Source organism: Acanthopagrus latus, chromosome 5 (genome assembly GCF_904848185.1).
Source record: "Acanthopagrus latus isolate v.2019 chromosome 5, fAcaLat1.1, whole genome shotgun sequence".
Lineage (NCBI taxonomy): Eukaryota > Metazoa > Chordata > Actinopteri > Spariformes > Sparidae > Acanthopagrus > Acanthopagrus latus.
In genome coordinates, this window is record NC_051043.1 from 25,177,000 (window position 1) to 25,191,416 (window position 14,417).

The following is a 14,417-nucleotide window of genomic DNA, read 5'->3' on the forward strand; positions in this document are numbered from 1 at the left end:
AAAAGAGGACAATTCATGTATCAAGGAATTTAGAATAAAGTACAAAGTCATACTGGAACTTTTGGAGTGAGAAAAGTACATCTTTCTGGAGTGAAAAGCACGTTGGAGTCGTCGCAGCGTGACTCAGCTCTCTCACCTCGGTCTGACTGATGAGCAGCTCCAGATCTGTAATCTGAGTCCTGACCTGGTCCTCTTTGCTGATGAGGTAATGGATACTCTTGGCCAGCTTCTCCTGTTGAGAGAAAAGATCAGCAGCATATAAAAGTGAGTTTAATGAGGTCTCACAGTGACACAGCACTAATATAACAAATAAGATATAACTAACACGACTGTTGCAAACAAGACATGCATAAAGAAGTCCATAAAAGTATTTGTCATTTTAAGGGAGCAGTGTGGGATTCCTCAGTTTGTACTCTTGTGCTCACGTTCACAACACTTTCCTCTCGTATTTATGTTGCCACTGCATTGTGAAGATCAGATTTCCCTGATTGATTTTGTGTGCAGACTGTCCTGCATGACCCTGTATGACGCGGCGTTGGAGCCCGTTTCAGTAGCTGCAGCACGTCAAACAACATTCACTGCAGTGTCAGAACGATATGACAGTGCGTTACTGCTCAAAGCAACTGAAACCCACACCACTGCCGACAGAGGAAGGCTTCCCGGACTGTTCAGGACATCGGATACATTTATTTGAAGGTACAAGGCACACAAAATGATGAGGAACAAATGGTCTCATTAAATATTAAGCAATACAGTGTTTGTGTCAACACAGACGGGAAGATTCAATTTCACACACATTCTGCCTCAACTTGCTGAACCACAGAGCTAGACCAACTGAACTAACGAGATTAAATGACGGGTCGATATATTTCACTCGACACCTATTCTTTTAAAGTTCTGATGTGTTCTTGTGTTGGTTGGAGCTGTCATGGCAACGGAACAATCCTAAAACACAATCTCCTGAAGTTATTGTCTCCATATAAAGTTAACCAAACACTCACACTGATTGAACATAATTTTACTAAGTGGCAAAAAGAAATCCGGTGACCACACGCGATACCAATTAGTTTTAACACTTAGCAAGCCTGGCTTCCAGTTTCCAAACTGAAGAGATTGATATCTACAGTCGGGTGCATGCCAGCACAGGTACAGGTCAGGCATTAATTTTACAGCAGGAGATGAAAACCTCAACCTCCAACAAAAAAACCAAACAGCTCGAAAGCCCCTTTTGTTGAATAGTTAAGCTACCAATCAACATTAATCCCACTGAATGGAAAGCTGTTACCCACCGAAAGGCTTTTGCTTAGTTCCAGGTAATTAAATGCAGTTTTGTAAGTCTAGTGAACTCATTCTGCATTGAAGGGATCCTAATGTAAATTTAAAGACCCTTAGAGACCCTTATGCTTTCTCATTTTTTTCCTTTCACTCAGTGTTTTATAGGTTACTGTGCATGTAAAAGATCTTTTAAAGTTTAAAAACCTCAACAGAAGCTCCTCTCTCCCACAGAAAATCACTGCTCCTGAACACCTCGTCAGTAGTCTCGTCTTGACATCGCACTACGTCACCACGTCACACATTTGCATGATTTATCCTAGCAGCTAGTTTGATGTGCAAGAATTGATTCAGCAGAGCTGCTCTGTTGCTGTTAGCAGTTGTAGCTCAGGTGTGTGTGAGCTGACCAATCAGAGCAGACGGGAGGAGGGGCTTGAAGAGAAGAGAGCTAGCAGAGCATTTCAGACACAGTGTGCAGCACTGGACAGTTTTTGAAGCACGAAAGCATGAAAACTTATTCTAATAGTAACCCAAATGAAATAATGAACTTGAAGATGAGCGTTATATCTCCTTTAAGATAATAATCATATTCTAAAAGAGAGGGGTTTAACGCCAGACAACAACAAAGCCAGTGGTACAATTTATAACCTGCTGATCATCACAAAATTGCGTACATGAGAGCTATGAGGCTGCTTTCCTTGGCAGCGACTCCATTTCAAGTCTTTGTTAACAGTGGCATTGAGTTCAAACTCAGTTTAATCCTTGTTATCATAAGCCAGTATTATGTTAGACTGCAAATTGCTCATTAGTCAGCACAGATAAGAACAACACCACAAAATTCCAGTGTATTCAACTGAAACCCACAGGTAGCCGACCTGGCTCTTCTCAGAGCGCAACAGCGTCTGAACGTGGTACCTTGAGGATCTTGTAGGCACTGCTCATGCTGGTGACTTTGTGGTTGGCGTGGGATCCTCCCAGCTTACACAGGTGACACACGGGTCGTCTGCAGACCTCACAGTACATGTTCACCTTCTCCATCTCGTGTTCTGGACACATGAGCACCTGAGACAGAACAACGACAAGTTAAAGTCACAGACAACATACACAAAATATACATATAGACGCACACTTAACTATAAACACACACACACACACACACGATCCAAGACTAGCTGAAGTGAAACAGGAAGATGACCTTTACTGGAGAAACAAAAAACATCCAGCCAGCTCTCTGAGGTTTGTTTCCTGCGACTTAAAATAGAATTTGAATCAGCGCACTCATTACTGCCAAGATCCTCGTCTGAATTGATCATCAAAGGGACTGGAAAGAGAAATTTACTGATAAATCTATTAACTGAAGTTTCCAACAAGACTTCATATTATAAAAGTGCTCACAGGAGGAGATGTAGAGAAAAAGTGTGATATGTGAAAAGTCCTTAAAAACAATACTGAACTATTCTGCTTAAATTGTATTAAAGTGGGAACATCTACATTGGGTTGACTTATCACAGAAGCAACTTCCATGAAAAAGTGACATTCCTGATTAGCAGTCAATCATAATTTAAAAAAAAAAAATAAAATAAAAAAAACAGTGACAGATTTCTTGCTGCTTGCGTTCACCTTCTTAGTCATCGTGGTCATCTGATGCCTTATGAAACATTTCCAATATTTAACCATTTACAGACTGAACAAGGTCAAATCTATACATGCTCCTCCTTTTTTCTGACTCGTGCGACAACTTATCTCCCAAGAGATGTTCATAGTCTAACTGAAAGAAATCCTTTAGGTAAAAAAAAGAAAGAAAAACAGCCGATAGGGAAGAGATGGTACTTGCCTTGGGCCTAAAATTTGTGGTGGGACCAACATACTCATGCTGAGCTTTGGGCGTGCCCCAGGGGTGGTGCAGCTTGAAGCATTCGTTACAGTAGCTGGCCTTGCAGTCCATGCAGCTCTTAGTGGCCTCCTGCTGCTGCGGAGGCTTGCAGATGTTACACATGATTGCGATGGCCGCGCGGGCCGCCTGCCGGTAGCGCTCGACGATGCTCTCCAGGGTGAAGTTACGGAACAGCATGCTGATGCCGCGCTCGCCGAGGTCGATGTCGTGCTGACAGCCGGGGCACGGGATGGTGGTGACCCGGGGAGTCACAGAGCCTCTGCGCCACCCCGGGGATGAGATGGAGCCTGGGGTGGGGAGGAAAGAGCGGAGGAAGAACAAGTGAGAACAGATCATGTGTAATATGGATTCGTAGCCTTGGATCACCCAGTTTCCACTCTTGTCTGAGGCCCTATTTCTTAAACAACAATGCCATTCTACTCCAAATTACACTGAAGGGATATTTTACAGTCAAATAAGGGCTTTGAAAAATGTGAGCCCAGTTTGTGTTCAACTGATTCTCGGCTGATATTCACACACAAAAAAAGCGGCATTACATCATCTACAAGACTTGCCAAGTATGATCTTACTGCAAAAATGCCTTTGATAGTTGATAATGCCTTCACAAATAGGGCCTCAGTGTGTCTCCCTTTTTGCTGTATTTCCACAATGACCACTTCTCCACACAAGACATGGAGCTTTCACATCAATACAGGCAGTTTATGGAGCAGTTGTCATTCAGGGGAAAAACTGTCCAGGGAGTTTTCCAAGAGGACTGGGGCAGATTGCAAAGTGATGGGATGCAGGATAGTCATGGGGAGGAAGACATCCTCGGAGCTTAGAGATTTACAATGCAGGTCAGTCAACATTACAAAACAGGAGTGAGGAGTATTTAAGTGCTTATAATGATCTGGACAAAAACAGAAATAATCAAATTTCCCTGAAATGAGTGATCAAGAAAATAAAAATATGGATTTTTCAAATCAAGCAATGGAACTTATCGAAAGGCTTTGAATGAAAATGTCCTGCGATTGAACCGTAATATCAAACGTCCAGTTCAATGCATCAACACTTATTTTCATGACAATAAAAAGCTCCTCTTAAAGCAACACAGCTTTCAAGAGTTTCTCACAATATTGTGCTTGTTAGCGATGCAGCCGCATCGTAACAAGGCAGCACACACACAGTAGAGGAACTGTTATACAAGGTCACATCACAGGTGCAAGCAATGGGAGGGTCACCAAACACAGTTACCACACACTCGTATGAAGCCAGCAAACTGAAGTCACTACACAGCAAATAAAAAAATAAATAAAAATACAGAAATATTGCTTCACGTTTTTGGGGGACAGGGGAAGCGAGGAGTGCTGGATTTATCTCAGTATGCAAGCCAGAATTTCCACTTCGTTTCCGAGGACCTGGAAATTAAATCAAACACTCCTCAGGTAAGCGAAATATAGGAAAACTATTTCAAAAAAACAGCAGTTTTGCAAATAAAAAAAGAAAAGAATAAAGGTGTAGCTGAGGGAGAAGCAGTGGCAGAACAGCAAACAGATAAACTATGTGATACAGGATGTGTAGCCGTGTTCATGCCGTGTAACGTGAGCCAAGTTTGTGACTGTGACGGTGCGAGACAGTTCACTGCCCGGAGGCCAACTCTGTCTGTGATCCAACTACTTGCTGAAACTACTGAGCTTTCCTTTGCCACACATCCCTACCTGATTTCATATGACAAAAAAAGGTGAACTGAACATTGTGGTGCAACGATACGATGAGAAACTCAGTCTGACGATGGTCATGAAGGTGACACTGCCTTGTTAGGATGAGTAAAGTCACCGGATGAGAGAAGAAAATCATAATCAAACCAATGAGTGATCCTGCGAAGGCAGCAAGAGCGCGTACGTGTGTTTTATAGTCATGTGAGTCAACGTGCATGCTGGGACGCTGCACACCGACTCTGGCTCTCTGGTCAGGTCAGCAGGTGTGAGCCAACCAGAGGCAGACAGGAGACGCCTGCAGCAAAGTGTGTGCTTGTGTGTGTTTGTGTGTTGATTTGTGGATCTGCAGCGTCGCAGGCAGAACCTGACGAGTCATTGCAGAGCAAACAGGGCTTGTTTTCTTTTCCTCTGCACAGACGACAGACAGTCTGCACATCTAACCGATTATTTTTAAAAAGACGAAATCTTGTCGTGTGTGCACGGATGGTTTCAATTCATTTTTCAAGTCTAATGCAAGTGAAAATCTGTTTTTAGGCTCGTTGAATGTTGCTGTCAAAATGTGTGCCGACATCTTGCTCTGACAGTGTTTGTCATATATGATTGACCGTAGTTTGTATAATAGTTTAATCATAATAAGGAAATGTTTCTTAGTATCTCAGCCATATGTACATAATTCTTAATCAGTGTTAATCCAGTGAAAACAGCCACGTAAGGTTTGAATTCTCTTATTTTCCTCCTGATTTCCCTCTTTAAAAAAGTAATAATATTATATTATTAATGACAGCACTGATTCATTGTTGTCTGCTATTCTGTTACATTTCTAAGTGGCTCTTACAATCATCTAATCTTGGAGGAGATCTTAAAAACATTCACTGAGCATGTCAAATAACCGGCCAACAGATCCAGTGTTCAGTCTTGTTTTACTTGGCCGCCAACCTGACGCTTCTCAACTCATCGTGCCCAAAATGATTACAAGTCAGTTAAAACAGGTCTGTGTTCTTACTAACTGTTTATCAAACACTAATGACTGTCAAGTGAAGCCTAACAGCGCCCTGAAGGTACACACACACACACACACACACACACACACACACACACACGTCCGTCAGTATGAGACAGTTAAGAATCTTTGCATGTCCGAACATATTGCTCAGAAACAACACAGACTTGCATTTTCTTGCATTTTACTCGCCGCCATGTTATACGAAATGAATGCAAAGCTTAGGTAGTGTACAGACACACACACACACACACACACACACACACTGGGGGTCCGGGACTGACATACACATTCCTGTCCTACTTCAACTCCTAGGAAACATCCTCACCCCCTTTCTCACTAATTTCAGTCTTTCAGTTCCTTTCTGTCACTTGCCAAACTCCCCGTCGCTCCCCGGACTCTGCCTCCCTTCGGTTCTCGTCTGTTCCACTTTGCTCCTCTTTAAGTCGACATCCTCGTATGATGACTCACCGTCGCTGTTCCCCTTTCCTTTCACTCATCTGTTCCTAACCTACTCAAAGTTTTAAAAAAAAGGAATAATTCAAAATGCCTTCATCTGGATGCTCAGTAGACATTTTTAAGAGGTGCTGTCTTTTGATTTCAGTCATTATCTCCTAATATTAAGCACGGTATCAGTAAAGTTACGTTTTTGTCCCGACCCAGTGGTGTGAGTTTGTATGGCCGTGTTGACAGGGCTAAAAGGTAGACCAAGTAGAGAAAAGGTAGAACCAAACTAGGGTTTCACAGGGGTTCTAGTAGTACTGTACTCACTACTACAGCTAGTGTAAACACGGAGGCCGCGTCTACCTCGGCTTCCAAACGACCTTCGCACTGTGGCTGCAAGCAATGAACAGAGAAGTGAGGTGAGACCAACAAGAAAAATAAAAAACAGTAACGTGAAGAAGTGACGTGTGAAACCAGTTATTGTTTTTTTTAAACAACATGACATCGGAGAAAAGAAAAAAAAGCCAAAACAAAAGCAACGTGGATGAGAAATCTAAGAATGCAGTTCAGAGTGAAATATAAAACAGATCGTTAAAATGTACATACAGGATGTGAACAGTTATCAAAAAGCACAATTAACTCTTGATTTGTGCACAAGGTCGATATTCAAACACAACTAAAAAACAGGATTTGACAGTTTTTCATAACTAGTAATTGGACATTTCCGCAATTCAGGCTGTTATTTATTAATGAACGAAAACAACCTAATTTGCCATTTTGGGAAATACACTTATTCGCTTCCTTAATGAGTTAGAGGAGTACAAAACAGTTGTGTCTTTAAGCCAAATATGAAGCTTTTGTAGGCTAACTTTATAGATTAATCAAGCTAAACAGACATGCAGTCTGTCAGGATATATCTCACAGGCATATTTATCAATCAAACGCATAGTTATGGTCATTTTACTGTCTTAAAACGAGTCACCATGGAGCTAGCATTAGCTTAGTTAGCTAACTAGCCATCTGTAGCACATAGCATCTGGTGTAATTTGCGTGAAATGGCCAGAATTCAAAAGTAACGACAAAACGATTAAGTGGCGCCATTAGCTGATCGGAGTCCGCCTTCACCTCAACCTCAGATCACTCAGCTGGTGATACTATTTCCTTTGTTTTTACATTTATATCTTAAAATTTTGGCCATGTCTTAATGCCTCTTTAAGGATATATTACTTTATATACTTCCTGTTTTTAAGTCCTCTGGAAAACATTAAAAACTTAGATGGAGACTAAACTACCTGATGGAACTAAAGTTAGCTTATTAAGCTACATAGCTAAATAGAGCTAATACAACCATATTCCTGAGGGTAGCTTAGCATTTAGCCTACATACACAACTGCTGCAGACAGACACTTATGAGAATATTTCCCAACATGTCAAACTCTTCCTTTAAAAGCACTTATACAAAACTTTAAAGTGCACCTGTCATGAGTTAGCTGTTGAACATAAATGCATTATGCTGTTTGAGACCCAGAAACATGAGAAGAAAAAAAAAATGAAGATAAGGAACAATGCTGATGAAGTTTTAGTGACCGCCTTCCTCTGTCCAAACACAACGGGCTGGTCCCGGCTGCACACTGATAAATATAGCCTTAAGTCTTCTCGTTTCTCTCCCTTCATCTAATCCCTCATTCATTCCTTACAGGCAGGTTGCTTCACCATGACTACCAGCCATCTGATCACCCCGTGTTGGAGGCGGTTGGCAGTAATACTCAGTGTTTTTTTTCCTGTTTAGGAGTTAATGTTCTCATATTTCGAGACTTCTTGAATATTCTGAAAACACACAGAGAAAGTAAATGTTATGTAATCTGCTCATTAAATGCACTTAACACGGGAGCGACCTCCCAGAATAATCCCCCAGGGGAATTCCACTTGTCAGGAACTTGTGAATAGTTCATGTTGATTCAATTTTAATTTAAAATCAATTTAAAATGACTCCGAGCAACGTGCATCAATTCACAAGCAGTCAGATTGAGAATATAAGAATAACCGAGGTGGGAGTTATGCGCTTATGCACACACAGGCGTGACATTTGTTTACTCTGAAGCAGGATTTGATTATTCCGTACGTCAACAGATGCAGTCCTGCCAGTGAAGAATGAACTCATTCAGGTTGAAATGGGGGGCGTCTGAATGAAGGAGGCTGTGTTTGGGAGCTCGGTCTCAGTGGTTTTGAACAGTGAATGGCTGAATAGCTCCCCCCCCCCTCCAAAAAAAAACCTCACCTCACTGTACCTCTGGGGATCTCTTTTAGCTCCGGTTCTCTGGTTTAGATTCTCAGCGCTGCTCCGAGGCTACTTGGTACTCAGTTTCATGTAAAATGGTCCATTGATTCAACACATATCAACCGTTCTACTTCCCCGGCTGTATCTCACATCCATACTGCACACATACAAGAAGTTATCTGAAACTTAAACCAATCAGATGTCAAACTTCAAATTATTCTTTACAAAAAAAAATAAAAAAAATACTTGATTTGCTTTCTGAAGTGTTCCTGGAGGTCATTTTGTTTCTCAGCTGTGAGCAGCTTCTACATCTCGTTTCTGCAAAGTCATGTGTTTTCACCACAAACTCAAACGCCTGATTAGACTAAGTGTGTAATATGGATTTGAGACTCAGCTACTGAATATGCATTTGTGTTTACTTCCAGCACAAACCTACAGAATAAGTAACAGTTTTGATCCCAAGTGTTACAGTGGATATTTACATCCCCTCTGCCGAGTCCTGAGTTGTGTCCCAGCTCCATACTGATCACATACAGTACCAACCATAAACAAAGTGTCATGCTACACATATCAGCAGTATTGTGGCAGTCTTAACATCATCGAAAAGCGTATCCTTTGTGCATTGCATTGCGGGGGAAAAAAGTGTGTATAAACAGTAAACTAAAATGGCTCATGTTTTTTAAGAATTGGTGTCAGACTGCTGATAAAATACATCTAAATTGAACTACTTTGGCTCTGATGCAGCATCCTTCTCCGTCTCTAGTCACAGTTTTCAAGGTCACAAGATCAGTGTGCTTTGTTTGCAGATGATATGACTGATCTGTGACAGGGGCTCACACACTACCAGCTGGGTTTGTGTGCTGATTCTGAGCAAAGAACAGATAAGAAGTAAAAAGATATGAGAGGATGGATACGGATGTAGAGGCAGCAGTGATCATCTCTGCAGTGAAATTGAGAAACTGCCTGCTCGGATTTTGTTACAAATACTGAATTGCCCATGTGTACATCTATCAGACACAATAACCTTTTACTAGTATATGCCCTGACGCACTTCATTTTGTCATGTGTCCAGGATGAGCGCACTCAAAACTCAAATCTTAGAATTGGGCTCAGAGTTAGTATGTAGTACGGATGTTGGACACAACTCTGGTTTGGTCAACAAGACTGGACAAGAGTGCAAATGAGACGACATCTGTATGTAAATGGCTCGTAGCCCAGAGCTCTCAAAAAGGGCAGAAAGGCAGCCTTGTGTCCCCATTGTGCTGCTTTCGAGGCTTAGACATTGACCCACTCGGGCTCAGCTGAAGCGGCGCCGTGCGTTTAGCAGAGAACGCGAAAATATTGTGACAAGCTAACTCAGCTACCTGCACCCGACCCCTCCTCCTCCTCCACCTCCTCCTCCTCCTCCTCCCTTCCTGCAGCTCAGCTTGGTTTTAAGAGTTTAAAAAGCCTTAAAGGAGCTTACAGATGTGCTCTGTTCGCTCGTGTACATAGCACGCAAAACACATATGCCTCTACATCCGATTAAAGAAGGTGCGGTGAAAATGAGAGCTGAAACGTTTCCAAGTGAATACGCGACGCCCTCGCATGATTGAAGGGGATGTTTCGATGCCCCCTGGGCCATTAGGAGGCAGACGGTGAAGACAATTAGGGGCTTGAGAGAGCTTGTCAACATTTCTTTTCTCTGCGGAGATAAAAAAAAAAACTACAGCTTGTCAGCTCCTCTGCTGTCTCTTTAATGAAGCCTGTAAAAGCAGACGGGATTAGAGAAAAAAAAGTGACGACTGACAATGTTATGGCTGAGCGGTGAAATTATCAAATCGTTTTTTTTTTATGTTTGTTCTTGCTTATCTGGGACAAGAGAGGGAGGAGGGGAGGTGTCTGCACCACACAAAAAACACAGATATAACACAATACAGTAATGCTTTGTCTCCCTCTGAGTTTCCATGGGTTTATTCGCCATTAACCTTTTATTTGCATTGGCTGAAAGTTTGCTTATTTGCTCGTGAATCCCTCCTACTCTTTCAGTATGTTAGATAATCAAATACGCCCTCCGTTTCGATCTGTAACCACACATTTCTTTATCATTTGAAAAAAAGCCTTTTGTCTCTTCTATCGAGGTAAATCCCAGGCTGCAGTCACGGAAACCTGTTGAATGCAAAGTTATTGGAATCGGGAGAAAAACGGTGTTCCAGGAAGTTAGAAACAACTGATATTAATCTCACTGGCAGATGGTGCAGATGCATTTGTTTCTTGCATTTCCCCATGCAGCCATCACCTGCTTATTAGCTTCCATTAGCTCACATGTCAACTCACAACAGTAGCTTGATCACTGCCTGCTAATGCCTCTACACGCTGTTGTGAAATGTGAGACCCCATCGCCCTACACACTAAGCTGTGCACAATAAAATCCCTCCTGTAAAGAAAAGAACAAACTTATACAACCTACAGAAAAATGTATATTTTGGTTCCTTACCCCGAGACCCACCTGATCTCACAAGCCTGTCCAGCCTCTCCATGGAGGGGGACGGCACCCTGGACCTGGGGCTGCCCGGCAGGGAGCACTCGGAGCCGGCGTCGAAGGAGTCCTCATGGTTGAGCATCAGCAGCTCCCTGACACACTTGTGGCAGACGCTGTGCTGGCAGGGCAGGATCAGCGGGTGGGTGAAGAGCTCCTTACAGATGGGGCAGATCAGCTCCCTCTCGATGTTCTTGATCGGGACCTGGTGGTGAGAGGCAGGATTAATAAAGACGCTTCACATTTAGGCTGTTTTACATGGAGGCAGCACCTCAGCTGCTGCTGCTGGGGGATGGGACGATGAAGGTTCTGACAAGTTGATCACAGGGAATTTTCATGATCAGGGTAATGAATGAATTTGTTCATGTGAATGACTTGAAGAAACTGGCTAGCTCGTTTTGTACCCAGATTTATAGCCTGTAACTGTGGCTGAAGGCCTGTCTTGTATCCCCGGAAAAACAATTTAAAATCGGTCTTATTCAAATACTACGGTTTCCAAATAATAAAAACAACGGTAAGGAGTGCAGGAAGACCTTCTTATTAATGATTTCTTATTCAAGATGGAGGCAGACAGACTGTCTGGGCTGATATCTAGTAATTTTCTGATTATCAGTAATCATCAATAAAATGCACTGATTTTAAAAAATGCAATACTTTGCTCTGATGCATTTGTGTCCGCAGTCACCGCTGTGAACATCTGACTGAGTTACACTTCAAAATTAATGAAAGATCAGCACCGGATGATCCGAATCTGCAACGTTATCATCATCAAATAAATCTAGTGGAGGTATGAAGTAGCAGAAAGTGGAAATTATCAAGTAAAGTACATTAAAACCAGACTTCAGTGCAAGAATTGAGTGAACTGAAGTTAGTCACATTCCTCACTGACAAATACCTGATTTTTTTAAATTAATTATTTTTTTTTTTTTATTTGCACCTGTACATCTGTCCCAATTATCTCTAATGGGTCTCCTTGACTACTGATAATCCTTATCGCTACACTGACCCCTATTAATGAGTGTTTGTTTCCCCACTAAATCAATAAAAATGTGTGTTTTCTGGACAAATGCGTGCGTAAAGTGACATCTTAGCTCAATTTTAAAGACTATTTAGATGATTATATCGTGAATATTTTCATACGGTGCCGTGTCTGCTGTATCATCCAACAAGAAGATGAAATCTGAAATGAGCTCAGCAGCTTCAGGATACAGCTGTCTGTGATTCCTGAAACAATACTCTATTATTAGGAGGGTGCAGATGCAGCTTTTGTCTGTGGGAACAACATTTAGCTGGGTGGAAATGTGAATTCATGTAAGAGGAATTGATTGCCTGATTCTTTTATCATCCTGCCTGGACTTTCACTTTACCTCCCCTGACACAGCCCACAGTGACAGCCAAGCCACGCTGTCTTTAACATGTTTCTGTTACATTACATAAGAACAGGATTAAGCCGGCTAAATATAGACAAAACACAGAAAACACACGAGTCCAGCAGCTCACGTTTCACAGGAGGAGAGGACGTTTCTGCTGGCTCACGACTAGAGAAGAAGAAGAAGGAGGAGGAAAAAAACTGTCCCTCCCATTCATTCATTCCTTCCAGGTGCTGTGATTATGAAAAACAACAACCTGCCATTTAAAAAAAAAGTGAGCAAAACTTGAAATGAAAAGCAGAAAAACGCGTCCACACGTGTGGAAACAACACAACCTCCCCCCACGAGAAGGACAGAGGAAGTTTTACACTCAGCTGCTCAAAGCGAAAATATTTCGTGACCAGAAAGAAAAGAAAAAAAACCGAGACCACGTCTGAATGAACTCAGACAGCTCCAGCTAAACGTGCTCAACTTTTCTTTCTGAACAACGTCCCGCGACAGGCTCGAACAACAATGACGCGTCGGGAAGCGTCTCCATCATGAATCCTTCACTTCAACACTTACCGCAATGGTGCTGCTGCTACGCCGCATCTCTGCAGTCATGATGAGGCAGAAAATATCAGCCTGGGCGTCTGTTCGCGTGTGTGTGTGTGTGTAAAACAACAGCAACACAACAACTAAAAGTGTATCCAAAAATGTAGCGCTCGGCTGCTCCTCGGACCGCCGGGCGGAAGATGCCGACAGAGACGGCTGAGTGGATTTAAATAGAGTGACGCCGTGTGAATCAGCAGGAGGCTCCGTCCACTGCTGCAGCGAGTGTGTGTGTGTGTGTGTGTGTGTGTGGAGGGGGGAGGAGAGAGACGAAGGAGGGGGGAGTGTGTGTGAGAGACAGAGAGGAGGGGAGGAGAGGAGGGGAGGAGAGAGGAGAGGAGGGGAGGGGGTTCGGATCTCCATAGGAACCAGACTGCTGCCTTCATGTGCAGCTCGTAAACTTTTACGCAAGTCATCCATCCGACCTGGTGTCCACTCAGGTGCTCTCAGATCAGGCACAGATGAGACTCAGCACTGTTACTGTGCACCTAAATCTGCATGATCTGTTCTTAGTTCAGCCGCAGCTGCACATAGGAAGTTATGGGAGAAGTACTGAGAGTAATCTGTTACAAGTGAAAGTCCTGGGTTCTTACTTAAAGGGGCACTATGTTGTTTTGGAGAACATATACAAACTCTTGATTTTGGGATTTTAATGTTTACGATATGAACAACTCAGAGAGATTACTTTTTCCCCCATTACTGGATAAACAAGCTGTGGAGGAAAATAAGCTCCAGGGAACTGTGATTGAAGCTAGGAAAGGTGGCAGGGTCCGCCACATATAAACAAAATAAAACTGTTTTAAATTGTCCTTTACTTGGTTTATTTAGTTTATTCAGTTGTGAAAATTAAGGCTATATTTAGTTTCTTTCGGCATTAAAAAAAAAATCAGTTTGTGATTCTCTTATGATTAAAATACCTTACCTAAAACTACATAGTGCACCTTTAACTACTGAAAGTAAAAGTGGGCGTACCTCTTTTGCAGAATGGCCCTTTTCAGGATCATATATTTCATATCACTGGATCATAATATGTGATCCATTATTTGGGCATCACTTGACAAACAGGTGACAGAAATTAAATACATCTTTGTATTGTTTTGCAGAGATGGCTACTGAAGTTAGCATGCTAATCCAGCTAGACATCGTCCGTCCTGTCTGAAAACCTTCAGTCTCCAGGTGACCCATGCTCCCAGTTCAGGCTGACTGGAGTCTAGCTAGCTCGCTAACAGCTACAGTTAGCAGCATTTAGGTGAAGGCTCTGGTGAAATGCTGCCCCCTGTTGGTTTGGAGTGTTAATTCAACAGGTGGCCAGCGGCGAGGCGACCGTATGTAACATCACAATGTTTAGGCCAC

General features: G+C 42.5%; 1 protein-coding gene across 4 annotated transcripts in view; it reads right to left on the minus strand.

The window, feature by feature from the left end:
* trim36 (tripartite motif containing 36) overlaps positions 1-14,417 on the minus strand; it is a 33,823-nt gene that overhangs the window by 15,887 nt on the left and 3,519 nt on the right. Inside the window, exons 2-7 of one of the 4 annotated variants that reach the window (XM_037098792.1) lie at positions 13,038-13,064; positions 11,074-11,308; positions 4,483-4,563; positions 3,107-3,453; positions 2,188-2,334; positions 137-232 (exon numbers count right to left, since the gene is read on the minus strand). In XM_037098792.1, coding sequence (XP_036954687.1) covers positions 137-232; positions 2,188-2,334; positions 3,107-3,453; positions 4,483-4,563; positions 11,074-11,308; positions 13,038-13,064 — 933 coding nt within the window. Of the gene's footprint in view, positions 1-136; positions 233-2,187; positions 2,335-3,106; positions 3,454-4,482; positions 4,564-11,061; positions 11,309-13,037; positions 13,324-14,417 lie in introns of those variants that run through there. The other 3 variants (XM_037098791.1, XM_037098789.1, XM_037098790.1) reach the window with 3 other exon arrangements.